Source organism: Anomaloglossus baeobatrachus, chromosome 10, assembly GCF_048569485.1.
Source record: "Anomaloglossus baeobatrachus isolate aAnoBae1 chromosome 10, aAnoBae1.hap1, whole genome shotgun sequence".
Classification (NCBI taxonomy): Eukaryota; Metazoa; Chordata; class Amphibia; order Anura; family Aromobatidae; genus Anomaloglossus; species Anomaloglossus baeobatrachus.
The window spans coordinates 213940314-213967521 of record NC_134362.1 but is presented as its reverse complement, the minus strand read 5'-3'; the positions used below and the strand labels follow the sequence as shown (position 1 = coordinate 213967521).

The following is a 27208-nucleotide window of genomic DNA, read 5'->3' as shown; positions in this document are numbered from 1 at the left end:
CTAGAAGCAGCAGAGCAGCACTGAAGATGGAGCAGACAGAGAGCTAGAAGCAGCAGAGCAGCACTGAAGATGGAGCAGACAGAGAGCTAGAAGCAGCAGAGCAGCAGTGAAGATGGAGAAGACTGAACGCTAGAAGCAGCAGAGCAGCACTGAAGATGGAACAGACAGAGAGCTAAAAGCAGCAGAGCAGCACTGAAGATGGAGCAGACAGAACGCCAGAAACAGCAGAGCGGCACTGAAGATGGAGCAGACAGAACACTAGAAGCAGCAGATTAGCACTGAAGATGGAGCAGACAGAGAGCTAGAAGCAGCAGAGCAGCACTGAAGATGGAGCAGACAGAACGCTAGAAGCAGAAGAGCAGCACTAAAGATGGAGCAGACAGAACGCTAGAAGCAGCAGAGCAGCACTGAAGATGGAGCAGACAGAATGCCAGAAGCAGCAGAGCAGCACTGAAGATGGAGCAGACAGAACGCTAAAAGCAGCAGAGCAGCACTGAAGATGGAGAACAGAGAATGCTAGAAGCAGCAGTGCAGAACAGAAGATGGAGCAGACATAACGCTAGAAGCAGCAGAGCAGCACTGAAGATGGAGCAGACAGATCGCTAGAAGCAGCAGAGCAGCACTGAAGATGGAGCAGACAGAACGCTAGAAGCAGCAGAGCAGCACTGAAGATGGAGCAGACAATGTTAGAAGCAGCAGTGCAGCACTGAAGATGGAGCAGACAGAGAGCTAGAAGCAGCAGAGCAGCACTGAAGATGGAGCAGACAGAAGGCTAGAAGCAGCAGAGCAGCACTGAAGATGGAGCAGACAGAATGCTAGAAGCAGCAGAGCAGCACTGAAGATGGAGCACACAGAACATTAAAAAGCAGCAGTGCAGCACTGAAGATTGAGCTGACAGAATGCTAGAAGCAGCAGAGCAGCACTGAAGATTGAGCAGACAGAATGCTAGAAGCAGCAGAGCAGCACTGAAGATGGAGCACACAGAACGCTAGAAGCAGCAGAGCAGCACTGAAGATGGAGCAGACAGGGAGCTAGAAGCAGCAGTGCAGCACTGAAGATGGAGCTGACAGAATGCTAGAAGCAGCAGAGCAGCACTGAAGATGGAGCAGACAGAGAGCTAGAAGCAACAGAGCAGCACTGAAGATGGAGCAGACAGAGAGCTAGAAGCAGCAGAGCAGCACTGAAGATGGAGCAGACAGAAGGCTAGAAGCAGCAGAGCAGCACTGAAGATGGAGCAAACAGAACGCTAGAAGCAGCAGAGCAGCACTGAAGATGGAGCAGACAGAGAGCTAGAAGCAGCAGAGCAGCACTGAAGATGGAGCAGACAGAGCACTAGAAGCAGCAGTGCAGCACTGAAGATGGAGCAGACAGAACGCTAGAAGCAGCAGAGCAGCACTGAAGATGGAGCAAACAGAATGCTAGAAGCAGCAGAGCAGCACTGAAGATGGAGCAGACAGAACATTAAAAAGCAGCAGTGCAGCACTGAAGATTGAGCAGACAGAATGCTAGAAGCAGCAGAGCAGCACTGAAGATGGAGCAGACAGAGAGCTAGAAGCAACAGAGCAGCACTGAAGATGGAGCAGACAGAGAGCTAGAAGCAGCAGAGCAGCACTGAAGATGGAGCAGACAGAACGCTAGAAGCAGCAGAGCAGCACTGAAGATGGAGCAGACAGAGAGCTAGAAGCAGCAGAGCAGCACAGAACATGGAGCAGACAGAGAGCTAGAAGAACAAGGAGAACAACAACAGAGTGTATTGCAAAAGTAAACAATTTATTAACAAAGACTGGCACAGGAAAGGATAAGCGGCGACATCAAAGACATGTGTGTGACAAGATTGTATGGGAGATATTACAACATACAGAATAATTTCGATGGGCCACCTTGATGAGTAACTGTTAAAATGGTAACAACAATTATGTGCATATGACAGAAACACATATGTAAGGACAAGCAGATGCAAAATAACAGAGGGAAAAATTATCATAAGCACAGGTTATGTGCCCCCTATTAAATCATGCATCAGAATTGACCATGGCCATAAGCATAATGCCCATAATATGTGGCATGTGTAAGGATGGAAACGCATGTGCACATGAAAAATACAAAAATAGGTGATGTATTAATACAATTAAGTATGAATCAAACCAAAGTCATAGACTATAGATGCAGTGAAACAACATGGCGTCGGCATCACATATATGCATAGCACAAGCAAAATGCTGTATTGGGCATAAGAATCGCATATGCATAGCGAAAACAGGTGGCAATCACATAGAGCCTAAGTCAGGCATGTAATGAAAAAGCAATGGGCGCGGACTCAAATAGGAAGCATACCCATAAGGCACACACAGCCAGTGAGTGGCAGCAAAGAGGTCCCCCTGGAGACCCCGACGTATACGTTTCACGATCCAGTAAGTATGATCATTTCATCAGGGGGATAACCACGCTGTAAGTGGAACATGCTTTTAAGCATGGCGCCTACCTCCCTGGTCACTCCCCCCGCAGCGTCAGCACAGACCGCATCATAGGAAGTCCCGGGCCCGGAGTCATCGGCGATCAACGCCCATCAAGATGGTTTGCGCATGCGCGGGAATGAGGACGCGTCACTCATGACCAGCGCATGCGCAGAGGCGATTAGAGATGCCGAGGAGACCGGCTGTAACCCGGAAATGCGGCTGTCAGACGCGGAGGGGAGGGACCAGGGAGGGGGCAAGAGAAAAAAGAGAATAACATGGATCACATAGAAGGAAAGATACAGTATCGACAATCCTGTAGTCTTAAGTATAGGTCCAAATCCGTGATCCCAAATGTAGAGAGTATAAGAAGATGCCATGCAGAAGTAATCAGCGCTCCTAAGAAAGTGCCAGAAGAAATTTATAACTAGAATAAAAACAAAAAATATGAAAAATTAAAAACGAGGAACTTAAAACCAGGGAGACAGGAAAAAACGGAGAGACTATACACTGTCACAAAAATGGTGCAAAGCTGAGGTGCTCATTTAACCCCCTGGGGGACATTGTTCCCAAGGTGTAAATCCAGCGGGTTTCACGTTGTGCTAGGATTTTTCGTACATTTCCTCCACGTGCACCCCCATGAATGACATCTATACCCCTAACAAGCAGGGATTTAGGATCACAAGCATGAAAAGCATGAAAGTGACGTGGAAGGGTCTTGAGGCTGGAAATATCAACCGCCGTCCGGGCCGCAGCAATGTCCCTCACATGTTCCCTCACGCGTTTGCGTAACTCTCTGCTGGTGAGGCCAACATATATCATGCGGCACCCACAGGTGGCATAATAAACCACATTGCTGGTGCCGCATGATACATAATGTTGAATATCATAGGTACGGGCCCCATCAGCAGAGGTGAAGGATGAACTGCGAAGGACATTGCTGCAGGCCAGACAGTGGCCGCAGGGAAAACAGCCTTTGAGGGGGCTACCAAGGTCCAGGAAAGTACTGGGCTGGCGTGGAATGTAATGACTCCGGACAAGAATATCACGGAGATTACGTGACCTACGGGATGTCAAAAGTGGATAATCAGATAGTAAATTATGGAGGGTAGGGTCTGATTGGAGGACCCCCCAATGCCTGCTAAGAATGGTTCTCATACTATTCCATTCATGATTGAATGTAGAGATGAACCTAATCGGACCGGGATTAGAGGAGATACCAGACTTAGCCGCCCCACCATAAAGCAAAGTTGAACGAGGGGTATGTTTTGCCCGTAAATACGCCCTTTTAATGCTCCTATTACTATAACCCCGCTCTTGAAACCGAATTGTAAGGTCCGCCGCTTGCTCCTCAAACTTAAGGTCAGAGGAGCAAATGCGCCTCATGCGCAAAAATTGGCCCGTCGGAATGCAGCAGATCAGCTCTGAAGATGGAGAAGACAGAATGCTAGAAGCAGCAGAGCAGCACTGAAGATGGAGCAGACAGAGCACTAGAAGCAGCAGTGCAGCACTGAAGATGGAGCAGACAGAACGCTAGAAGCAGCAGTGCAGCACTGAAGATGGAGCAGACAGAACGCTAGAAGCAGCAGTGCAGCACTGAAGATGGAGCAGACAGAACGCTAGAAGCAGCAGAGTGGCACTGAAGATGGAGCAGACAGAACGCTAGAAGCAGCAGAGTAGCACTGAAGATGGAGCAGAGAGCTAGAAGCAGCAGAGCAGCAGTTAAGATGGAGAAGACTGAACGCTAGAAGCAGAAGAGCAGCACTAAAGATGGAGCTGACAGAACGCTAGAAGCAGCAGAGCAGCACTGAAGATGGAACAGACAGAGAGCTAAAAGCAGCAGAGCAGCACTGAAGATGGAGCAGACAGAACGCCAGAAGCAGCAGAGCAGCACTGAAGATGAAGCAGACAGAACGCTAGAAGCAGCAGAGCGGCACTGAAGATGGAGCAGACAGAACACTAGAAGCAGTAGATTAGCACTGAAGATGGAGCAGACAGAGAGCTAGAAGCAGCAGAGCAGCACTGAAGATGGAGCAGACAGAACGCTAGACGCAGCAGAGCAGCACTGAAGATGGAGCAGACAGAGCACTAGAAGCAGCAGAGCAGCACTGAAGATGGAGCAGACAGAGAGCTAGAAGCAGCAGAGCAGCACTGGAGATGGAGCAGACAGAGCTAGAAGCAGCAGAGCAGCACTGAAGATGGAGCAGACAGAACGCTAGAAGCAGCAGAACAGCACTGAAGATGGAGCAGACAGAGCACTAGAAGCAGCAGTGCAGCACTGAAGATGGAGCAGACAGGGAGCTAGAAGCAGCAGAGCAGCACTGAAGATGGAGCAGACAGAGCACTAGAAGCAGCAGTGCAGCACTAAAGATGGAGCAGATAGGGAGCTAGAAGCAGCAGTGCAGCACTGAAGATGGAGCAGACAGAACGCTAGAAGCAGCAGAGCAGCACTGAAGATGGAGCACACAGAAAGCTAGAAGCAGCAGAGCAGCACTGAAGATGAAGCAGACAGAGAGCTAGAAGCAGCAGAGCAGCACTGAAGATGGAGCAGACAGAACGCTAGAAGCAGCAGAGCAGCAGTGAAGATGGAGAAGACTGAACGCTAGAAGCAGAAGAGCAGCACTAAAGATGGAGCAGACAGAACGCTAGAAGCAGCAGTGCAGCACTGAAGATGGAACAGACAGAGAGCTAAAAGCAGCAGAGCAGCACTGAAGATGGAGCAGAGAGAACACTAGAAGCAGCAGATTAGCACTGAAGATGGAGCAGACAGAGAGCTAGAAGCAGCAGAGCAGCACTGAAGATGGAGCAGACAGAAGGCTAGAAGCAGAAGAGCAGCACTAAAGATGGAGCAGACAGAACGCTAGAAGCAGCAGAGCAGCACTGAAGATGGAGCAGACAGAATGCTAGAAGCTGCAGAGCAGCACTGAAGATGGAGCAGACAGAACGCTAGAAGCAGCAGTGCAGCACTGAAGATGGAGCAGACAGAACGCTAGAAGCAGCAGAGCAGCACTGAAGATGGAGCAGACAGAACGCTAGAAGCAGCAGAGCAGCACTGAAGATGGAGCAGACAGAACGCTAGAAGCAGCAGAGCAGCACTGCAGATGGAGCAGACAGAACGCTAGAAGCAACAGTGCAGCACTGAAGATGGAGCAGACAGAACGCTAGAAGCAGCAGAGCAGCACTGAAGATGGAGCAGACAGAGAGCTAGAAGCAGCAGAGCAGCACTGAAGATGGAGCAGACAGAACGCCAGAAGCAGCAGAGCAGCACTGAAGCTGAAGCAGACAGAACGCTAGAAGCAGCAGAGCAGCACTGAAGATGAAGCAGACAGAGAGTTATAAGCAGCAGAGCAGCACTGAAGATGGAGCAGACAGAGAGCTAGAAGCAGCAGCGCAGCTCTGAAGATGGAGTGGAGAGAACGCTAGAAGCAGCAGAGCAGCACTGAAGATGGAGCAGACAGAACGCTAGAAGCAGCAGAGCAGCACTGAAGATGGAGCAGACAGAGCACTAGAAGCAGCAGAGCAGCACTGAAGATGGAGCGGACAGAGAGCTAGAACCAGCAGAGCAGCACTGAAGATGGAGCAGACAGAACGCTAGAAGCAGCAGAGCAGCACTGAAGATGGAGCAGACAGAATGCTAGAAGCAGCAGAGCAGCTCTGAAGATGGAGCAGACAGAACGCTAGAAGCAGTAGAGCAGCACTGAAAATGGAGCAGACAGAACGCTAGAAGCAGCAGAGCAGCACTGAAGATGGAGCAGTCAGAACGCTAGAAGCAGCAAAGCAGCACTGAAGATGGAGCACACAGAACGCTAGAAGCAGCGGAGCAGCACTGAAGATGGAGCAGACAGAGAGCTAGAAGCAGCAGCGCAGCTCTGAAGATGGAGAGGAGAGAACGCTAGAAGCAGCAGAGCAGCACTGAAGATGGAGCAGACAGAACGCTAGAAGCAGCAGAGCAGCACTGAAGATGGAGCAGACAGAACGCTAGAAGCAGCAGAGCAGCACTGAAGATGGAGCAGACAGAACGCTAGAAGCAACAGTGCAGCACTGAAGATGGAGCAGACAGAGAGCTAGAACCAGCAGAGCAGCACTGAAGATGGAGCAGACAGAACACTAGAAGCAGCAGAGCAGCACTGAAGATGGAGCAGACAGAACACTAGAAGCAGCAGAGCAGCACTGAAGATGGAGCAGACAGAACGCTAGAAGCAGCAGAGCAGCACTGAAGATGGAGCAAACAGAACACTAGAAGCAGCAGAGCAGCACTGAAGATGGAGCAGACAGAGAGCTAGAACCAGCAGAGCAGCACTGAAGATGGAGCAGACAGAATGCTAGAAGCAGCAGAGCAGCTCTGAAGATGGAGCAGACAGAACGCTAGAAGCAGTAGAGCAGCACTGAAAATGGAGCAGACAGAACGCTAGAAGCAGCAGAGCAGCACTGAAGATGGAGCAGTCAGAACGCTAGAAGCAGCAGTGCAGCACTGAAGATGGAGCAGACAGAACGCTAGAAGCAGCAGAGTAGCACTGAAGATGGAGCAGACAGAACGCTAGAAGCAGCAGAGCAGCACTGAAGATGGAGCAGACAGAACGCTAGAAGCAGCAGAGCACCACTGAAGATGGAGCAGACAACGCTAGAAGCAGCAGAGCAGCACTGAAGATGGAGCAAACAATGCTAGAAGCAGCAGTGCAGCACTGAAGATGGAGCAGACAGAGAGCTAGAAGCAGCAGAGCAGCACTAAAGATGGAGCAGACAGAGAGCTAGAAGCAGCAGAGCAGCACTGAAGATGGAGCAGACAGAGAGGTAGAACAGCAGAGCAGCACTGAAGATGGAGCAGACAGAACGCTAGAAGCAGCAGAGTAGCACTGAAGATGGAGCAGACAGAGAGCTAGAAGCAGCAGAGCAGCACTGAAGATGGAGCAGACAGAGAGCTAGAAGCAGCAGTGCAGCACTGAAGATGGAACAGACAGAACGCTAGAAGCAGAAGAGCAGCACTGAAGATGGAGTAGACAGAACGCTAGACGCAGCAGAGCAGCACAGAAGATGGAGCAGACAACGCTAGAAGCAGCAGAGCAGCCCTGAAGATGGAGCAGACAGAGAGCTAGAAGCAGCAGAGCAGCACTGAAGATGGAGCAGACAGAGAGCTAGAAGCAGCAGTGCAGCACTGAAGATGGAGCAGACAGAAAGCTAGAAGCAGCAGAGCAGCACTGAAGATGGAGCAGACAAAACGCTAGAAGCAGCAGAGCAGCACTGAAGATGGAGCAGACAGAGAGCTAGAAGCAGCAGAGCAGCATTGAAGATGGAGCAGACAGAGAGCTAGAAGCAGCAGAGCAGCACTGAAGATGGAGCAGACAGAACGCTAGAAGCAGCAGAGCAGCACTGAAGATGGAGCAGACAGAGAGCTAGAAGCAGCAGTGCAGCACTGAAGATGGAGCACACAGAACGCTAGAAGCAGCAGAGCAGCACTGAAGATGGAGCAGACAAAATGCTAGAAGCAGCAGAGCAGCACTGAAGATGGAGCAGACAGAGAGCTAGAAGCAGCAGAGCAGCACTGAAGATGAAGCAGAGAGCTAGAAGCAGTAGAGCAGCACTGAAGATGAAGCAGACAGAACGCTAGAAGCAGCAGAGCAGCACTGAAGGTGAAGCAGAGAGCTAGAAGCAGCAGTGCAGCACTGAAGATGGAGCAGACAGAAAGCTAGAAGAAGCAGAGCAGCACTGAAGATGAAGCAGAGAGCTAGAAGCAGCAGAGCAGCACTGAAGATGGAGCAGACAGAGAGCTAGAACCAGCAGAGCAGCACTGAAGATGGAGCAGACAGAACGCTAGAAGCAGCAGAGCAGCACTGAAGATGGAGCACACAGAACATTAAAAAGCAGCAGTGCAGCACTGAAGATTGAGCAGACAGAATGCTAGAAGCAGCAGAGCAGCACTGAAGATGGAGCAGACAGAGAGCTAGAAACAACAGAGCAGCACTGAAGATGGAGTAGACAGAACGCTAGAAACAGCAGAGCAGCACTGAAGATGGAGCAGACAGAACGCTAGAAGCAGCAGAGCAGCACTGAAGATGGAGCAGACAGAGAGCTAGAAGCAGAAGAGCAGCACTGAAGATGGAGCAGACAGAACGCTAGAAGCAGCAGAGCAGCACTGAAGATGGAGCAGACAGAGCACTAGAAGCAGCAGTGCAGCACTGAAGATGGAGCAGACAGGGAGCTAGAAGCAGCAGAGCAGCACTGAAGATGGAGCAGACAGAGCACTAGAAGCAGCAGTGCAGCACTGAAGATGGAGCAGACAGGGAGTTAGAAGCAGCAGTGCAGCACTGAAGATGGAGCAGACAGAACGCTAGAAGCAGCAGAGCAGCACTGAAGATGGAGCACACAGAACGCTAGAAGCCGCAGAGCAGCACTGAAGATGGAGCAGACAGAGAGCTAGAAGCAGCAGAGCAGCACTGAAGATGGAGCAGACAGAGAGCTAGAAGCAGCAGAGCAGCAGTGAAGATGGAGAAGACTGAACGCTAGAAGCAGCAGAGCAGCACTGAAGATGGAACAGACAGAGAGCTAAAAGCAGCAGAGCAGCACTGAAGATGGAGCAGACAGAACGCCAGAAACAGCAGAGCGGCACTGAAGATGGAGCAGACAGAACACTAGAAGCAGCAGATTAGCACTGAAGATGGAGCAGACAGAGAGCTAGAAGCAGCAGAGCAGCACTGAAGATGGAGCAGACAGAACGCTAGAAGCAGAAGAGCAGCACTAAAGATGGAGCAGACAGAACGCTAGAAGCAGCAGAGCAGCACTGAAGATGGAGCAGACAGAATGCCAGAAGCAGCAGAGCAGCACTGAAGATGGAGCAGACAGAACGCTAAAAGCAGCAGAGCAGCACTGAAGATGGAGCAGACAGAACGCTAGAAGCAGCAGAGCAGCACTGAAGATGGAGCAGACAGAATGCTAGAAGCTGCAGAGCAGCACTGAAGATGGAGCAGACAGAACGCTAGAAGCAGCAGTGCAGCACTGAAGATGGAGCAGACAGAACGCTAGAAGCAGCAGAGCAGCACTGAAGATGGAGCAGACAGAACGCTAGAAGCAGCAGAGCAGCACTGAAGATGGAGCAGACAGAACGCTAGAAGCAGCAGAGCAGCACTGCAGATGGAGCAGACAGAACGCTAGAAGCAACAGTGCAGCACTGAAGATGGAGCAGACAGAACGCTAGAAGCAGCAGAGCAGCACTGAAGATGGAGCAGACAGAGAGCTAGAAGCAGCAGAGCAGCACTGAAGATGGAGCAGACAGAACGCCAGAAGCAGCAGAGCAGCACTGAAGCTGAAGCAGACAGAACGCTAGACGCAGCAGAGCAGCACTGAAGATGAAGCAGACAGAGAGTTATAAGCAGCAGAGCAGCACTGAAGATGGAGCAGACAGAGAGCTAGAAGCAGCAGCGCAGCTCTGAAGATGGAGAGGAGAGAACGCTAGAAGCAGCAGAGCAGCACTGAAGATGGAGCAGACAGAACGCTAGAAGCAGCAGAGCAGCACTGAAGATGGAGCAGACAGAGCACTAGAAGCAGCAGAGCAGCACTGAAGATGGAGCGGACAGAGAGCTAGAACCAGCAGAGCAGCACTGAAGATGGAGCAGACAGAACGCTAGAAGCAGCAGAGCAGCACTGAAGATGGAGCAGACAGAACGCTAGAAGCAACAGTGCAGCACTGAAGATGGAGCAGACAGAGAGCTAGAACCAGCAGAGCAGCACTGAAGATGGAGCAGACAGAACACTAGAAGCAGCAGAGCAGCACTGAAGATGGAGCAGACAGAACACTAGAAGCAGCAGAGCAGCACTGAAGATGGAGCAGTCAGAACGCTAGAAGCAGGAAAGCAGCACTGAAGATGGAGCACACAGAACGCTAGAAGCAGCAGAGCAGCACTGAAGATGGAGAGGAGAGAACGCTAGAAGCAGCAGAGCAGCACTGAAGATGGAGCAGACAGAACGCTAGAAGCAGCAGAGCAGCACTGAAGATGGAGCAGACAGAACGCTAGAAGCAACAGTGCAGCACTGAAGATGGAGCAGACAGAGAGCTAGAACCAGCAGAGCAGCACTGAAGATGGAGCAGACAGAACACTAGAAGCAGCAGAGCAGCACTGAAGATGGAGCAGACAGAACACTAGAAGCAGCAGAGCAGCACTGAAGATGGAGCAGACAGAACGCTAGAAGCAGCAGAGCAGCACTGAAGATGGAGCAGACAGAACACTAGAAGCAGCAGAGCAGCACTGAAGATGGAGCAGACTGAGAGCTAGAACCAGCAGAGCAGCACTGAAGATGGAGCAGACAGAATGCTAGAAGCAGCAGAGCAGCACTGAAGATGGAGCAGACAGAATGCTAGAAGCAGCAGAGCAGCTCTGAAGATGGAGCAGACAGAACGCTAGAAGCAGTAGAGCAGCACTGAAAATGGAGCAGACAGAACGCTAGAAGCAGCAGAGCAGCACTGAAGATGGAGCAGTCAGAACGCTAGAAGCAGCAGTGCAGCACTGAAGATGGAGCAGACAGAGAGCTAGAAGCAGCAGAGCAGCACTTAAGATGGAGCAGACAGAACAATAGAAGCAGCAGTGCAGCACTGAAGATGGAGCAGACAGAACGCTAGAAGCAGCAGAGCACCACTGAAGATGGAGCAGACAGAGAGCTAGAAGCAGCAGAGTAGCACTGAAGATGGAGCAGACAGAACGCTAGAAGCAGCAGAGCAGCACTGAAGATGGAGCAGACAGAACGCTAGAAGCAGCAGAGCACCACTGAAGATGGAGCAGACAGAACGCTAGAAGCAGCAGAGCAGCACTGAAGATGGAGCAAACAATGCTAGAAGCAGCAGTGCAGCACTGAAGATGGAGCAGACAAAGAGCTAGAAGCAGCAGAGCAGCACTAAAGATGGAGCAGACAGAGAGCTAGAAGCAGCAGAGCAGCACTGAAGATGGAGCAGACAGAGAGGTAGAACAGCAGAGCAGCACTGAAGATGGAGCAGACAGAACGCTAGAAGCAGCAGAGTAGCACTGAAGATGGAGCAGACAGAGAGCTAGAAGCAGCAGAGCAGCACTGAAGATGGAGCAGACAGAGAGCTAGAAGCAGCAGTGCAGCACTGAAGATGGAACAGACAGAACGCTAGAAGCAGAAGAGCAGCACTGAAGATGGAGTAGACAGAACGCTAGACGCAGCAGAGCAGCACAGAAGATGGAGCAGACAACGCTAGAAGCAGCAGAGCAGCCCTGAAGATGGAGCAGACAGAGAGCTAGAAGCAGCAGAGCAGCACTGAAGATGGAGCAGACAGAGAGCTAGAAGCAGCAGTGCAGCACTGAAGATGGAGCAGACAGAAAGCTAGAAGCAGCAGAGCAGCACTGAAGATGGAGCAGACAAAACGCTAGAAGCAGCAGAGCAGCACTGAAGATGGAGCAGACAGAGAGCTAGAAGCAGCAGAGCAGCATTGAAGATGGAGCAGACAGAGAGCTTGAAGCAGCAGAGCAGCACTGAAGATGGAGCAGACAGAACGCTAGAAGCAGCAGAGCAGCAGTGAAGATGGAGCAGACAGAACGCTAGAAGCAGCAGAGCAGCACTGAAGATGGAGCAGACAGAGAGCTAGAAGCAGCAGTGCAGCACTGAAGATGGAGCACACAGAACGCTAGAAGCAGCAGAGCAGCACTGAAGATGGAGCAGACAAAATGCTAGAAGCAGCAGAGCAGCACTGAAGATGGAGCAGACAGAGATCTAGAAGCAGCAGAGCAGCACTGAAGATGAAGCAGAGAGCTAGAAGCAGTAGAGCAGCACTGAAGATGGAGCAGACAGAACGCTAGAAGCAGCAGAGCAGCACTGAAGATGAAGCAGAGAGCTAGAAGCAGCAGTGCAGCACTGAAGATGGAGCAGACAGAAAGCTAGAAGCAGCAGAGCAGCACTGAAGATGAAGCAGAGAGCTAGAAGCAGCAGAGCAGCACTGAAGATGGAGCAGACAGAACACTAGAAGCAGCAGAGCAGCACTGAAGATGGAGCAGACAGAGAGCTAGAACCAGCAGAGCAGCACTGAAGATGGAGCAGACAGAATGCTAGAAGCAGCAGAGCAGCACTGAAGATGGAGCAGACAGAATGCTAGAAGCAGCAGAGCAGCTCTGAAGATGGAGCAGACAGAACGCTAGAAGCAGTAGAGCAGCACTGAAAATGGAGCAGACAGAACGCTAGAAGCAGCAGAGCAGCACTGAAGATGGAGCAGTCAGAACGCTAGAAGCAGCAGAGCAGCACTGAAGATGGAGCAGACAGAACGCTAGAAGCAGCAGAGCAGCACTGAAGATGGAGCAGACAACGCTAGAAGCAGCAGAGCAGCACTGAAGATGGAGCAAACAATGCTAGAAGCAGCAGTGCAGCACTGAAGATGGAGCAGACAGAGAGCTAGAAGCAGCAGAGCAGCACTAAAGATGGAGCAGACAGAGAGCTAGAAGCAGCAGAGCAGCACTGAAGATGGAGCAGACAGAGAGATAGAACAGCAGAGCAGCACTGAAGATGGAGCAGACAGAACGCTAGAAGCAGCAGAGTAGCACTGAAGATGGAGCAGACAGAGAGCTAGAAGCAGCAGAGCAGCACTGAAGATGGAGCAGACAGAGAGCTAGAAGCAGCAGTGCAGCACTGAAGATGGAACAGACAGAACGCTAGAAGCAGAAGAGCAGCACTGAAGATGGAGTAGACAGAACGCTAGACGCAGCAGAGCAGCACAGAAGATGGAGCAGACAACGCTAGAAGCAGCAGAGAAGCCCTGAAGATGGAGCAGACAGAACGCTAGAAGCAGCAGAGCAGCACTGAAGATGGAGCAGACAGAGAGCTAGAAGCAGCAGAGCAGCACTGAAGATGGAGCAGACAGAGAGCTAGAAGCAGCAGTGCAGCACTGAAGATGGAGCAGACAGAAAGCTAGAAGCAGCAGAGCAGCACTGAAGATGGAGCAGACAAAACGCTAGAAGCAGCAGAGCAGCACTGAAGATGGAGCAGACAGAGAGCTAGAAGCAGCAGAGCAGCATTGAAGATGGAGCAGACAGAGAGCTAGAAGCAGCAGAGCAGCACTGAAGATGGAGCAGACAGAACGCTAGAAGCAGCAGAGCAGCAGTGAAGATAGAGCAGACAGAACGCTAGAAGCAGCAGAGCAGCACTGAAGATGGAGCAGACAGAGAGCTAGAAGCAGCAGTGCAGCACTGAAGATGGAGCACACAGAACGCTAGAAGCAGCAGAGCAGCACTGAAGATGGAGCAGACAAAATGCTAGAAGCAGCAGAGCAGCACTGAAGATGGAGCAGACAGAGAGCTAGAAGCAGCAGAGCAGCACTGAAGATGAAGCAAAGAGCTAGAAGCAGTAGAGCAGCACTGAAGATGGAGCAGACAGAACGCTAGAAGCAGCAGAGCAGCACTGAAGATGAAGCAGAGAGCTAGAAGCAGCAGTGCAGCACTGAAGATGGAGCAGACAGAAAGCTAGAAGCAGCAGAGCAGCACTGAAGATGAAGCAGAGAGCTAGAAGCAGCAGAGCAGCACTGAAGATGGAGCAGACAGAGAGCTAGAACCAGCAGAGCAGCACTGAAGATGGAGCAGACAGAACGCTAGAAGCAGCAGAGCAGCACTGAAGATGGAGCACACAGAACATTAAAAAGCAGCAGTGCAGCACTGAAGATTGAGCAGACAGAATGCTAGAAGCAGCAGAGCAGCACTGAAGATGGAGCAGACAGAGAGCTAGAAACAGCAGAGCAGCACTGAAGATGGAGTAGACAGAACGCTAGAAACAGCAGAGCAGCACTGAAGATGGAGCAGACAGAACGCTAGAAGCAGCAGAGCAGCACTGAAGATGGAGCAGACAGAGAGCTAGAAGCAGCAGAGCAGCACTGAAGATGGAGCAGACAGAATGCTACAAGCAACGTGGATGGCACATAGACTGCACATTGACAACTCATGGAAGGAACATGGACAGCTCCAGGATGGTACACAGATGGCATCCGGACTGCACATGGCTGGCTCATAGACAGGACACGGATGGCACACAGATGGCACACAGGCAGCACATGGGTTACACACAGATAGCACATTTGACAGCACACGGATGACAAGTGGATGGAACATGAATGACACATTGATGGCACATGGATGATACATGGACGGCACATGAACGCCACATGGATGACACATGTTCTGTGCATGGATTCCACATGGATGACACATGGACAGAACATGGATGGCACACATACAGCACATGGATGACACATGGACGGGACATTTCACGACACAGAAATGGCACATGGACATCCCACAAACGGTAAACGGATGGCACAAGTACAGCATATGGATGGCACATGGATGGCCCTAAAGAAGCTCACCACAGCGGGTAATGGAGAGGTGCTAGCGCCTCCTAACATCGACAGTCCTGAATTAGGGGTGATGGGGGAAAACTAAGGGTCTGCCCAACTTAGCGATCTGACTGATGAAGAGGTAAACAACAATATGACCATTTAAAATGGGCTACTCCAGTAAAGAGGCCAATGCCTGGTTGAGTGGCGGCTTGTTGTTCAAGCATCCCGGGGAAATCATGATGACTCCACTTTAGATTGTGACTTTAAGAAAGTGGAAAGAAGCTGCAGTAAAGAATGGCCAAACAAAAAGGGTAAATCCTCTTCTCGACATCAAGATCAAGGCTCAACAGTTGCAGAGAGGTGGAACAAGCTCCACCATCTGAATGTGCAAGGAAGGCTGATTACCTTGCTGAGGAAGTCGCGTTATCAGTTACAGCTGCTGTTTTAGAGGCAGGCAACAATGTGCTGCAAGAGAAATTGGAGCCAGAAACATTATAATAACGGAAATCAACAACAATGAAATTACAGTAAAGAGCCAACCAGTGTCCTCTACAATTTCTGAGCATAAAGCAGATGATGTGTTGGTCAAAAGCGCTATAGTAGAAGGAATCCTGGAGAGCGCTGGTGGAGGGAAAATTCCCAAAGATCACGGAGAGCTCGTCTGAAGCTGCTGATGAAAGAGGAGACAGAACTCGGAAAGAGTCTGAGAAACTAGATGTCATGGCTGATGATAAGCCCAAAGACTCTGAAGTTACAGCTAAACCTGGGGAGACTGCAACTGACGAGGTAGATCCATTGGAAGAAGAAGAGGAAGATGCTAAATCTAAGGACAAAAAGAGGAAGGTCAGCGGAAAGAGCAGAGTGCGAAAGATTGTAAAACATGGGTTCAGAAGTACTAAGGAACTGCCCGGTGGCAGTGAAGGAAAACAAGTCTGTCCTGGTGCCCATTGCGGTCCCAACGTTTAGGACTGGATAGTAGAGGTGTGTGGCTCTGGTGAAGTTTTCTATGAGACTCTTCAAAGATGTTCCTGACGACTGGAAAGACGTTTGTGCCAGTGAAATAAGGAAGCTCCAGACGCTTAGAGAGCACGAAGCAGTTAACCGCAGCTCGTCAAGAAGAGGTTGTATTTAGAAGAGATCTCTTGTGGGTTGCAATACATGCCCTCTGGAATCTTTTTCGATCAGCGAGCCAGAAAAATCACAGCCATCAAATTCAAAGAAGATACCGGAACATTTCAAATTTATGGAGAGAGTGTGGAACCGGTGACGAGAGCTTGAAGTTTATTGGAATTTGTGGAAGACTTTATCTAGGTGCCCAGAAATATTGTCCGGAAAATTATTGGGAAGGATGGAAAAATCATCTGTCAGTTTCTGGATAAAGCTGGAGTTAAAGCCAAAATACCCAGTGGAGATGGTTCCATTTGTTGTTGTAGAGGGAAAGTATTGGAAATATACAGGTACTTCTAGAATATAATAATGCATACCTAAGAAAAAGACATCACAAATATTGTTCAAGAAAGGCTCATACCACACACCAAGACTAACAGATAAATAAAGACTTCAATTAATTGTACCTATGCAATGATGCCTGGTGTGCGGGGGCTGCAACACCAGTAGGACCATTCGGAAAAAGCTAGAAAAAACAAAAGAAAAATCCGATCAAAGGTCTATAATGATTCCAAACTTTACTACCATTATTACCATTAAAAACCAATAAATAATCATGAGACACCAACCTTGGCTGGAATATAAATATGGCGTCACAAACTGAGCAAATATGTGCACAAAAGACAACGTGATTAAAATGTAAGTGTATGCTGCCCAAAAATAATCACATAAAGGACAACAAAAAAATCACAATGCTGCAAGAGAAATTAAATATGGCGCAAAAAAGTGTGATGGTCAAAAGTGTACAATAAGGTGCTTCATAATGCGAGGTATTTCATAGTACACAATATAAGATCAACAATGATTCATTACACCACCATTAAAGGAGGGAAAAAAAATGTAACGTGCAATAAAGGGTTAATAAACCATATATAAGTGTTACTTGTCAAATATATGTGCTGCCATAATAGGTATTACTGCAAAATTGCTAGGAGACAAGTAGATCACATAAAAGGGTTAATTAACCATGTGTTATAGTGTTACTTGTCAAATGTATGTACTGCCATAATAGGTATTACTGCAAAATTGCTGGGAGACAAGGAAAACCTATGAAAGGGTTACTTAGCCATGTACAGTGCCTACAAGTAGTCTTCAACCCCCTGCAGATTTATAATACATACAGTGCCTACAAGTAGTCTTCAACCCCCTGCAGATTTATAATACATACAGTGCCTACAAGTAGTCTTCAACCCCCTGCAGATTTATAATACATACAGTGCCTACAAGTAGTATTCAACCCCCTGCAGATTTATAATACATACAGTGCCTACAAGTAGTATTCAACCCCCTGCAGATTTATAATACATACAGTGCCTACAAGTAGTATTCAACCCCCTGCAGATTTATAATACATACAGTGCCTTCATGTAGTCTTCAACCCCCTGCAGATTTATAATACATACAGTGCCTACAAGTAGTATTCAACCCCCTGCAGATTTATAATACATACAGTGCCTTCATGTAGTCTTCAACCCCCTGCAGATTTATAATACATACAGTGCCTACAAGTAGTATTCAACCCCCTGCAGATTTAGCAGGTTTGATAAGATGCAAATAAGTTAAAGTCTGCAAACTTCAAACAAGAGCAGGATTTATGAACAGATGCATAAATCTTACAAACCAACAAGTTTTGTTGCTCAGTTAAATTTTAATACATTTTCAACATAAAAGTGTGGGTCAATTATTATTCAATCCCTAGGTTTAATATTTTGTGGTATAACCCTTGTTTGCTATTACAGCTAATACTTGTCTTTTATAAGACCTGATCAGGCCGGCACAGGTCTCTGGAGTTATCTTGGCCCACTCCTCCATGCAGATCTTCTCCAAGTTATCTAGGTTCTTTGGGTGTCTCATGTGGACTTTAATCTTGAGCTCCTTCCACAAGTTTTCAATTGGGGTAAGGTCAGGAGACTGACTAGGCTACTGCAACACCTTGATTTTTTCCCTCTTGAACCAGGCCTTGGTTTTCTTGGCTGTGTGCTTTGGGTCGTTGTCTTGTTGGAAGATGAAATGACGACCCATCTTAAGATCCTTGATGGAGGAGCGGAGGTTCTTGGCCAAAATCTCCAGGTAGGCCGTGCTATCCATCTTCCCATGGATGTGGACCAGATGGCCAGGCCCCTTGGCTGAGAAACAGCCCCACAGCATGATGCTGCCACCACCATTCTTGACTGTAGGGATGGTATTCTTGGGGTCGTATGCAGTGCCATCCAGTCTCCAAACGTCACGTGTGTGGTTGGCACCAAAGATCTCGATCTTGGTCTCATCAGACCAGAGAACCTTGAACCAGTCTGTCTCAGAGTCCTCCAAGTGATCATGAACAAACTGTAGATGAGCCTTGACATGACGCTTTGAAAGTAAAGGTACCTTACGGGCTCGTCTGGAACGGAGACCATTACGGTGGAGTACGTTACTTATGGTATTGACTGAAACCAATGTCCCCACTGCCATGAGATCTTCCCGGAGCTCCTTCCTTGTTGTCCTTGGGTTAGCCTTGACTCTTCTGACAAGCCTGGCCTTGGCACGGGTGGAAATTTTCAAAGGCTGTCCAGGCCGTGGAAGGCTAACAGTAGTTCCATAAGCCTTCCACTTCCGGATGATGCTGCCAACAGTGGAGACAGGTAGGCCCAACTCCTTGGAAAGGGTTTTGTACCGCTTGCCAGCCTTGTGACCCTCCACGATCTTGTCTCTGATGGCCTTGGAATGCTCCTTTGTCTTTCCCATGTTGACCAAGTATGAGTGCTGTTCACAAGTTTGGGGAGGGTCTTAATTAGTCAGAAAAGGCTGGAAAAAGAGATAATTAATCCAAACATGTGAAGCTCATTGTTCTTTGTGCCTGAAATACTTCTTAATACTTTTGGGGAACCAAACAGAATTCTTGTGGTTTGAGGGGTTGAATAATAAATGAGCCTCTGAATAAACTTTTCACAATTTAAAAAAAAAATAAAAAAAGAAATAACATTCTTTTTTGCTGCATTTCACACTTCCAGGCTGATCTACAGTCCAAATGTCACAATGCCAAGTTAATTCCGAATGTGTAAACCTGCTAAATCTGCAGGGGGTTGAATACTACTTGTAGGCGCTGTATACTTGTATACATGTATACTGTAATGCTGCCACCAGTGGGAGCCAGAGCTCTGTAGCATAATACACTACACAGAGCAATGAGAACCAGGAAGTGAATTCACAGCGTTCTCATGCATTACCTCAAAGCACAGCTGAGAAGCAGAGCTGCAGAGCATGCAAGGAATAGTCACACAGGCTGGGTCAAACACCGTACGGGCAGAAGCAGGACCGGAGGGACGAGCAAAAGCGGAGTCAAAGTCAGGTCAAGGTCAGTACCAAGGAAGCAACCGAGTGGGGAAATAGGAGAGGGGACAGAGGACAGGAGGGACGACCAGGGGACATAACACAGACAAGGGCCCGGGGGCACAGGAACAGACAGATCAGGATATCACTCACAGGACCAGCAATCACAGGCAAAGCAGTGCTAAGCTTATAGCCGGCACTGGTTCACTGGAAATGCCAGCTTTTAAGGCATCCAGGGGCCGGAAGTGAGGCCTGAGAGAAGGCTCCGCCCCCTAGCCATGTGGACAGGGAGGCGAACCATGACATATACTAGTGTCACTTGTCAGGTGTATGTGCTGCATAATAAGTAGCACTGTAGAATTGCTGGGAAACAGGAGGGCACAAAAACACCTGAGCATGCAGCAGTGATCGAGTAATAATAACGCCGCTAGGTGCTGGTGCAATTAGTACACGCTGAAAAGAAGATGTAATTACCAGATTGTGGTAGTGGCACCGGACACCAAGCTCAAAGTTGTGACGCCTTCCCCGACGCTGGCGTTTCGATGTTCACTCCCTGAAGAAGGAACGCCGAAATGCTACTACTGCTGCACGCTCAGGTGTTTTTGTGCCCTCCTGTCTCCCAGCAATTCTACAGTGCTACGTATTATGGCAGCACATACATCTGACAAGTGACACTAGTATACATGTATACATGCATGGCTAAGTAACCCTATCATAGGTTTTCCTTGTCTCCCAGTAATACCTATTATGGCAGCACATATATTTCACAAGTAACACTTATATATGGTTTATTAACCCTTTATTGCACATGTTACCTGTTTTTTTCCATCATTGTTGATCTTATATTGTGTACTACAAAATACCTAGCATACTTAGCATATTTATATTCCAGCCAAGGTTGGTGTCTCGTGATTATTTATTGGTTTCTAATGGTAATAAAGTTTGGAATTATTATAGACCTTTGTTCAGGTTTTTTCTTTTGGTTTTTCTAAGATACATAGAGTAGTTAAAATGGGAAAGATGGGAGATTGAGGAACAGCTTTGTAAAGAGAAAGAAGATTGATCCACCTGATAAACGTATTGCCTCTTATATCAGGGAAGCGAGGCCTACAGTGGAAGGAGCCCGGGTCATGGAGGACCCAATCACGCATGGGGCTATGGCACAAGCGCTGAACTGTCCAAGCCCGCTGAAAAGGAATCTGAAAGAAAGGATGAATTGAGTGACTGGTCTCTACCTGGAGATGGTGATAGAAAAATTCACCTAGAGAGACAGCTGAAGACACCCTAGAAGAAGAGGCCATAGTAGATCTGCAAATGGAGGATGCTGAGGATTTACAAATGGCAAATCTGTCAGCTTGATGCTGAAAACCCAGGCAGTAGCCCCTATGGTGTATGTGATAACGCAGAGTCAGACCAGATGGTAGATTTAAGTGTAAGTGAATCTAACTACCGCACTAACCATTGGAAGCGGTCATGGAGGGGCAGCTCTGACAAAAGTGTGTACCTAATAGATGGGATGACTGAATCAGAGACTGCATCAAATACTAAAAAGGGTTTAGTAACAGTGACAGACAGGGACTGAAGTGCAAACTCAACAGAGAGGACTCTCTGGTCTGGTAGTGAAAGGTGCCAAGCCCCACGGCTTTAGGGTATGTGCGCACGTGTGCGCTCTGCACCGCACCGAAAATGTGCGCTTCAGAGCGCAGCTGAAAAGCTGTGTTCTGAAGCGCATGGTGCCGGCAGATTCGTGCGCTCTGCCTGCTGCCTCTCCCTATAGACAGCATGCAGAACGCACGAAAGAAGTGACATGTCACTTCTTAGAACGCAGCGATTCGGCAAGCAGCCGAATCGCTGCGTTCTAACATGCCACGTGCGCACGGCCCCTGCACAATCTCCATAGATTGTGCAGGGGACGCAGGACGCATGCAGTTACGCTGCGGTGCAGAACGCAGCGTAACTGCATGGAATACGCACACGTGCGCACATACCCTTAGGCAGAGGTATGTAAGATGGCGGCCAGTATGTATCACAAAGGTGGTGTAACCCTGGATGTCATCTTTGCTACCTGTAGTGCCACAAGACCTGTTAGGAGTTCCAGGGGCAGGTTTTATGGATAGCCAGAGAGACAGGTGAGTCTGGCTATTCACATACCTCCACCTTGGGTGTGTCTGATATATTATAATGTCTGTTTGTCTGACACATGTTCAGTGTGGGGCGGTTGTTATACCTCCAGGAAGGAATCTCTGAGAGTGAGCGAGTGGAGTCGCTTGTCCTGATTGGGTCACTGTGTGGAGGCTGCTGAGAACTCCACAGGGATACTTTTGGGGAGAAGTTGTATCCGAACCTGTGTGATCGTACCGCGAGTGAAACGGACTGTGATACCGTATTTATGTTCCTTGAAGCCAGAAGAGTGTTTGTGTTTTGTTGCTGGAGAGCGGTTTAGGTGATATTAAATAAACCTGTTGGACGTTTTAAGTGAACGTGTTCCTTTTGTTACCTCCAAGAAGAAAGCTAAGTCCTCCCATCACATGTAGGTAAATTTTGAAATGTTACTCTGATCAAAAAAGGACATATATCCTTGATTATTGGCTTATACACAGTCTGCAAAAAAAAACCAGATGTGAATAGTACCCTAGACCATGGTGTATTAGGGTTCTACTACTGGAAATAACAGCTTGGACTCTGATCTGATTCACGGAAACCTAAATGAGGCCTGGATTGTATTTGGGAAATGACTTTGGAGCAGATATGTCACAAGTTGTTAATGATTGTAGGGCAAAAAGCAAAGGTTATCTGTACAATGGAGGACACAAGAGTTAAGCAATCACTGCTGAATGTGGTCAGAGCAGGAGAGGATCCTGGTGAAGAGTCAGTCATTCGCAGCCACCATATACATTAGACAAAAGTAGGTTATTGAAAACACTAAGTAACCCCGCATGGAAATTACTAGAATGCCATAATGTCATAAACAACAATTTTTACTAAACACTTTTCTAAAAAATGACAATTTTACTTTCGGCTCAATAGGACAGTGTGAACCACAAGTGAGTCCCTCCTAACATGGGAGGGGTAGGTGCGGACACAGTCAGACCATCGGTATCAGACAGATATTAAACAGAATAATCATGTAAATTATGTTTACATGGCCCACCACGTGGTCCATGGAACCCCATGGGATAGACCCATATATTCATAGAGTATTCCTGAAAACATTCACATATAGCAGCATCGCAAATGCGGAAATAGAATATAAAGTCTCCGGCCAATGTAAATATATTCAGGAGGCTACCATGTTCTCAATTGGTAAGCCAGGATTAAATATTAGATAGAATTTATAGTATTCTTTTCAATAGCAGAGACTGTATCCAAGGCATGGATCAATATGAGGCTGTGGGGGAGGGCATCACCACTGCAAGGATCCAAAATCTATTGCCCAAATGGCATTACAGTAGCGATATCCAACCCCACCGCTCACCCATAAGTTCCATGACCGGCAAAGTCCTACCTGGATCCAGACCACACAGTTATAAAGGGGCCAAACAAATATACAGACCTGACCGATGGGCTGACACGTGCAACCGCAGCCACCACGCCTGGCTTACCAATTGAGAACATGGTAGCCTGAATATATTTACATTGGCCGGAGACTTTATATTCTATTTCCGCATTTGCGATGGTGCTATATGTGAATGTTTTCAGGAATACTCTATGAATATATGGGTCTATCCCATGGGGTTCCATGGACCACGTGGTGGGCCATGTAAACATAATTTACATGATTATTCTGTTTAATATCTGTCCGATACCGATGGTCTGACTGTGTCCGCACCTACCCCTCCCATGTTAGGAGGGACTCACTTGTGGTTCACACTGTCCTATTGAGTTGAAAGTAAAATTGTCATTTTTTAGAAAAGTGTTTAATAAAAATTGTTGTTTATGACATTATGGCATTCTAGTAATTTCCATGCGGGGTTACTTAGTGTTTTCTATGATTAAAATGGCGTCTGGTGGATATTAAGATGTGGTATCTGTGGTTTAAAAGTAGGTTATTGCCTGAGCAAATATTGAATGAATTAGATGTAGCCATACACACAGCCATTACAATCAGCCGCCTGGCCATACATGCTGAGGGACACGAGGGGGAACAGTCTTTTTGGAAAGGTTCTTTTAAGGAAAGGATCATAGATTATTGGCCATTGGACTTCATTTTGGCTGAAACTCAGGCAATTTTTTTCCAGATTATGATTTCCATTTTTTGGTTAACACCTTTGTTTTGGTTGCAATCATGCACTAAATCTACTTTAGACTGATGTGGGAGCTCCAGAATTTTCTTGACGTTTGGTGAAAACACAAAGTGACATAAGGCAGGACGCGTCATAACCTGGGAAAACATGCTCGTTTACAGGTGTCATGCCCGGCGGCTGAGAACCTATGATCTTTGCTAAAAACGCCCATTATCAGCTGTCCACAGGAAGGGGGATGTGTCGTGCCGGGCAGATTTCAGCCTCCAGAAAGACTATAACCATGCACAATGTACGAGGCTGAAATATCCTATAGACACCATCTTGCATGGTTAATTGATCACCATAAAAGCTGCTGAAACACAAGCTTCCCAGTACCACACATGATAATGGCAAGCCTGTGGTGTGCCGCGGCCTGCAGCACTGACCTGAACTGACCATGCCTGGACTCTCACCAAGAAACATTCTCTGCATGACGCCGGTCCAGAAATGTGCCGGTCCCATTGTGCACCTTCAACGTGTAACATCACAAAGATGCCGGAGGACCGGCACATCCATATTCCTTAGGATTGAATATTCATGGTAAATAAAATCCTTCACAATCCACTGACATGTTTCTGGCCTTACTACGCCCTAATTCTGGTGTGGAACATGGTATCATGGGAAATGAATATAAAACCAAACCAGCAGTGGTGTGTGGGTGTCCGTAATTGTACAATGTGATGACCGTCATCACCAATCCCTGCCATACTAATCCAGAAACCAAGGGAAACCATGGCGTTCATGCCATTCGTCTGACATTTCATCCCAGTATATAAACCGCCTGTTATCAGTACCTGCCGATTCCCCCTGGAGGCGGACGGTTCATGCTCTCCATGCCGTAGATACCAATCGTTCTACATCTGCTCTGGGACCTTCTACGATGGGTTTACAGCTCGGGAACATGTTGGTTTCAGAAATGTTAGATAAATGGTCACTGATTTCTTGTAACCGTCTGATGGTGAAATTCACTGCAATACCGACCCCCCCCCCCCCCCGCGCGCGCCTGAATCTGTAGATTGCAGACTGTGAGCAGAGTCCTCACTGCTCCGGTAACTGGCGAACCATATGTTACTGTGTATTGTCTATAAAGTCCCTGCTTATTGTACAGCGCTGCAGAATGTGTTACTGCTATAGAAATAACATTATTATTATTTATGATACTAAAACAAGACATACAAATAGCCAAGAGGGACGTGGCCTTTTCACAAAAGAGCTCATTCAGAGGCTACAGAGATGACGGCTCAATGTGCCGGCAGCCCACACAGCTACATTTCTTCATCTATTAAGCCCATCTGCCATCTACACTAAGGAACATAGTCCACTACGATCCATGAAGATAGGAGACTGAAACACGTTTTGTTGGCCACTGTCTACACTGGATAGGTTAAAATCTCATCATGTCAAATAGTGAAACAGCCCAGGTGACGAGGCCACACATCAGTCATGCCTGCTCTCAGCCATTCTTGTTTTCTGTGAATGCATTTCTTACCTAACACCACCGGTGAACTGTCGTTACTTAGCGCTGCTTTCGGAGTAATACTGGGGGGGAATAGGACATCGAAAAGCCAAAATGCCCCAGCAAGACGCAGCTGGACTGTGCATAGCAGCAGAAAGATCTTCCATAGCGGTGTCCATGGTGCAATATCTGTCCTTTTGCCTTTCATGCTCAAATACAGAATACAACTGTGGCCGAGGACGTGCACTAGGATACACACCAGGGAGAAGATGGATATTTCATGGATTCACAGTTAATGATTAGCTGTATTCTCTACTTTGTCCTGCAACTTGATCCTCTTAGCCAAAACGGTGACTCCCGGAAGTGGCCTCCATCTTCAGCTTCTCCAGATGACCGCAGGCAGCTATGTGGACTAAAGAAATGGTCAACGTGAAAGACATCTCCACAAAGAGATCAATGTTCCTTACAATTACCAATGCAGGTGTTACAAAAACATTACTGAGTAGAGCCACCCATTACCAGCCACACAGTGCCCCCCAGACCACTGGGAGACCAGTGCATTGTCCACTTTGAACTTTGCCCACATGAATTTCTCTCAGATATGTGAAGAATGCTACCTAATTATGCTTTCCTTTATAACGCTGCATTGGCCTGGGTTGCATCTCTGTGGTAATGGCACAAACCTATGATGTTCTCTCACTCGTCCTTTCGGTTCACTCAGCTGCTGATGCACTCTTTTGTCTAAAACAGGGGAGCGAATCTGTGGGATAATTTGCCATAATTTGTTCTCTTCTCAGTCCTCAGAGTTTTTGGGTCACACTCATCACTTACGCTTATCCATATCAAATTCCGTGAGGGTGATACTCGAAGTGGGAGCCATTCTGAGGACATACACTTTTCAGTTGTGCGCCTCACATATGCTCTTAGGACAATGATGGCTACGGTTGAACGCACCAAACTGATTGGTCAGTTAATGATATCACCCCGTCGGGATCCACTGAACTGTCACTCCGATCTCTGTCTGTGTCTCTATTTCCATCATATCCAATATTCCTCTACCTTTTAAGACTTTTGTGGGTGTCTTTTCACAACAGAGAGCTAAGTGTCTCCCATATTGTCCCTTTAATTGTGTGATACCTCTTTTTTTCTGGGATAGGACCTCCAAGATGCAGAGGCTACCCCTGTGTCCTTCCCCCAGACGAAAGCCATGTCCACCTATATTAGAGACAATCTGGAGAATGGGTTTACCTGGAAATTCACATCTCCTGCTGGCGCAGGGTTCTTCTTCATAAACGAAAAGACTGATCCATCAGACTGTGCACTGACTGCTACAAAGGAGGACCACTACCTGAACCCCACTCTTCTTAACGCTACTGACCCTCCTCTAGATTCTAAATGTCATCTTTCAGTCTCTTCCTCATAGCTGGAAGGTCTGACTTCTGTTTCATGGAGGCTGAATCCACGTTTAGAAAGGCGCAACCTCTTTCCTTCTGAAGCCACTTCAGTCGAGACTGGAGTCTGGGATTTCTTGTACATGAAATCCCAGGGTCCTCCTCCCTCCTGAAAAGAGAGCAGGCCTTAGGCCTAGGACACAAGCGTCTCTGCAGACGTCCATCACCTACCTCTCTAGTGATCTGCAGAACATTGTCCTCTACATAATGTTGGCTTTGTTGTACGCTGATGTTAGGTGTTATGTGAGGATCCGGTTGGAGATGGGGCTGTGGATGGTCGTGCACCTGGCTGGGATGCCTTGCTTAGATCCTTGTAATGTCACCCCAGGCCGCCTGTGTCTATAGTCACTTTGGCTCGTGGCCTGGGCCTGATGCTGCCTCTTCAGTGTCGGCTCGGTACAATGTACCGTCTATGAATTCATTTGTGCAGCTTCACGGTTAACCCTTTCCTGGGTATAAGACAAAGATAGCAATGTGCTGGGTTGTGTAAGGAGGGAGGCTTCTTGCTGTCACATTTCACTATATTCTGACATTTACGCTGTACTTGTTGTACAGGACACCGGCAGCTGGTGGAAGGGTTAATGGTCGAGAGGGGAACTGCTGCGAGAAAAGGAGCAGGAGAAAGAACCTAAAAGACAGGAGCATTTCTAACGATAGCGATAAGCGAGTGAATATTTATTGTGTCGTTATCGTGCGTACGAGCGTATTATTACACAAGTGGTACGTCAGAAAGTCACTAGTCAAGGCAATGACAGCCATCTCCCTGTATG

The 27208-nt window shown here is 48.1% G+C and overlaps 1 protein-coding gene across 3 annotated transcripts in view; it reads right to left on the bottom strand.

The window, feature by feature from the left end:
- The window catches only part of LCAT (lecithin-cholesterol acyltransferase), a 100645-nt gene extending 73817 nt beyond the window's left edge, over window positions 1-26828 (bottom strand). The window contains exons 1-2 of one of the 3 annotated variants that reach the window (XM_075326279.1): window positions 26610-26828; window positions 25021-25399 (exon numbers count right to left, since the gene is read on the bottom strand). In XM_075326279.1, coding sequence (XP_075182394.1) covers window positions 25021-25195 — 175 coding nt within the window. In that variant the 5' untranslated portion in view covers window positions 25196-25399; window positions 26610-26828. Of the gene's footprint in view, window positions 1-25020 lie in introns of all 3 variants that reach the window. The other 2 variants (XM_075326280.1, XM_075326281.1) reach the window with 2 other exon arrangements.
- Window positions 26829-27208: the final 380 nt, after the last annotated feature.